This window comes from Stegastes partitus, unplaced genomic scaffold, assembly GCF_000690725.1.
Source record: "Stegastes partitus isolate 25-593 unplaced genomic scaffold, Stegastes_partitus-1.0.2 Scaffold380, whole genome shotgun sequence".
NCBI lineage: Eukaryota > Metazoa > Chordata > Actinopteri > Pomacentridae > Stegastes > Stegastes partitus.
The window spans coordinates 390,135-392,256 of NW_007578111.1; the positions used below are offsets into that span (position 1 = coordinate 390,135).

The following is a 2,122-nucleotide window of genomic DNA, read 5'->3' on the forward strand; positions in this document are numbered from 1 at the left end:
CCATCAATTTACAAAGTGATGAATTTCAAGCTTACCATTGTAGATCTAACAGCCCTCCCTGGTGAGCGATGGCCGACTTCACTCTGTTGGCAAACTGGACAGCGTCTTCCCCTTCCTGACATTTTGGAATATAGAGAAAAGTCAGTCTTCTGTGGTGTGTTTATGACTCATGTTGTGGGGTCATAAATGTGTCTGCATGTCCTCATAACCATTAAATTTTAGGATAATGACTTGGGTATTTAAAGGAAAGGTTAAGTTTGTGCGAGATTAAAGAAGGCTAGAAGTTGTGCTTGGGGCTAGGGCAAGTCTCCAGTTCAACATAATGTCCCCTGAAGTGATGGAAACATGACTGTGCATGTGTGTGAATATGTAGAGGGGTGGGGGGGTTGCACTTGTGCAGCACATGCATGCCCCAATGCATACATGTGCTTACATGCTTCGACTCATGTCAAACACACCTTCTGGTGCATGGCCGGCAGGTACCAGACGTTGCAGACGAGGGCCCAGCTCGTCATCATCCTCAGCAAATAGCTGACCATGCTGTACTTGGAGCTGTTCCAGAAAGCATCTCCAAACTTCGGGTCATACTAAGAAAAGTTTGAACACACAGAGACATGCAGTGAGGAGCAGAAATATGTGAGAAACCTGAACAGAGAACGACTTCTAGACACCACTGACGTACCTTAATGGCTACTGGATATATTGTTCCTCCAATTTCGAAACTTCCCTTTTTGAACATCATGACAGATGTGTTGTTGACGCAGGTTCCTATAGAAACCAGACATCAGGAAGTTAAAGAGACGGAGTTGTGTGAGCTTCTTCCAGCCAACACCACATTACATATCTGCTCATTTGACACAGCTCAGCCGCCAGACTGCTGTCAGACACTGAGCTGGAATAACAACACTCACTGAGGCTTCTCTTTGAAGAGTCAAACATCAAACTGGTGTTGTGGAGAAAGTAATTCTATCTTTCCACATGAGCACACTCACCCTCTGGAAATATCAATATGGGAAGCTTTGTCTTGTCATTCACATGATCCCTCAACCTGGAAGACAAGAAGTAATGGAAACCATTTGGTGACGATACAAACATACACATGTTGTGTCTTTGGGGAGCATTTTTCACACATGGGACGGCACATCTAACATCTGCACTGGGTGTCTTGGTGCAGAGGGCAAACAATAAGAAACTGGATGCCAGACTGCATGAGTCACTGTTCAGTAGCAACATCCCAAAACATATCTGTTCTCACTTGGATAATAAGAGACACATAAACTCTCTGGTTCTTTACTGCCAGGAAAATGCCAGCCTCTCCTGGTACCACAGCAGCCACAGAGAGAAAACACAAGTGAGACAGACAAGCAGTGACAAGCCCTTTAAGAAATGTGGAGTCAGGAGAGAGAGAGGGGATGGAAACTAACCTTTTGGTCACTAGATGGCGATCTTTCATCTCTGCTCTCTCAAACCAGATGTGAGGACAAGACCTCACCATGGCTCTCTGGAGAACTCCCATCAGACCTCCATGGACCTGACCCACCTGAGGACGGATTGTGTGAAATCACATGGTCCAAAACGGCAAATATAGAAATGTAGACATATGTTGCTTGGGGGCTGGTTTCACTGCCTACCATGGCATAGCCGCCATCGTTGCAGAGAATCACAATGTCGATGGGACTGGTGTGATTGGCGACACAGATCCCTCCTTTCTGGGGTTTGTTTTCCCTGTGGCGGGGAGGTGAAGCGTGAAGTCAGAATCAGAAGATAAAGTCATTTCTGACTTTTGTTGGAACAGCACTTAACAGGAAGTCTACCTGTTGTGATAGCGAATAGTAGCAGAGAGACCTCGAGCACAGATTCTGTAGCACATGACATGGACCCATTCGCTGAGCCAGGACTTTATCCTGAAAACACACATTTGCATGCACACTTGAAGCACACTTAAGGCAGAAGCTGATGTCACAAAAATGAATGGGTTTAAGCAAAATGTAAGGTGCACAAAATGATTATTTGTGTACTGGTTATGCTTTATGCTCACCTCCCATTTGGAAGTAATCCGACTGCAGATGTTCCTATCACCAACCAGGTCAGACCAATGCAGGCCAGAGTTATCCTGGAGAGA

The 2,122-nt window shown here is 45.5% G+C and overlaps 1 protein-coding gene across 2 annotated transcripts in view; it reads right to left on the reverse strand.

Moving 5' to 3' along the window:
- Positions 1–31: 31 nt before the first annotated feature.
- agpat9l (1-acylglycerol-3-phosphate O-acyltransferase 9, like) overlaps positions 32–2,122 on the reverse strand; it is a 20,606-nt gene continuing 18,515 nt past the window's right edge. For both annotated transcript variants that reach the window (XM_008284938.1, XM_008284937.1), the window contains 8 exons: positions 2,039–2,113; positions 1,815–1,904; positions 1,632–1,725; positions 1,425–1,540; positions 993–1,048; positions 683–768; positions 459–587; positions 32–115 (listed from right to left, as the gene is read on the reverse strand). In XM_008284938.1, coding sequence (XP_008283160.1) covers positions 32–115; positions 459–587; positions 683–768; positions 993–1,048; positions 1,425–1,540; positions 1,632–1,725; positions 1,815–1,904; positions 2,039–2,113 — 730 coding nt within the window. The remainder of the gene's footprint in view (positions 116–458; positions 588–682; positions 769–992; positions 1,049–1,424; positions 1,541–1,631; positions 1,726–1,814; positions 1,905–2,038; positions 2,114–2,122) is intronic.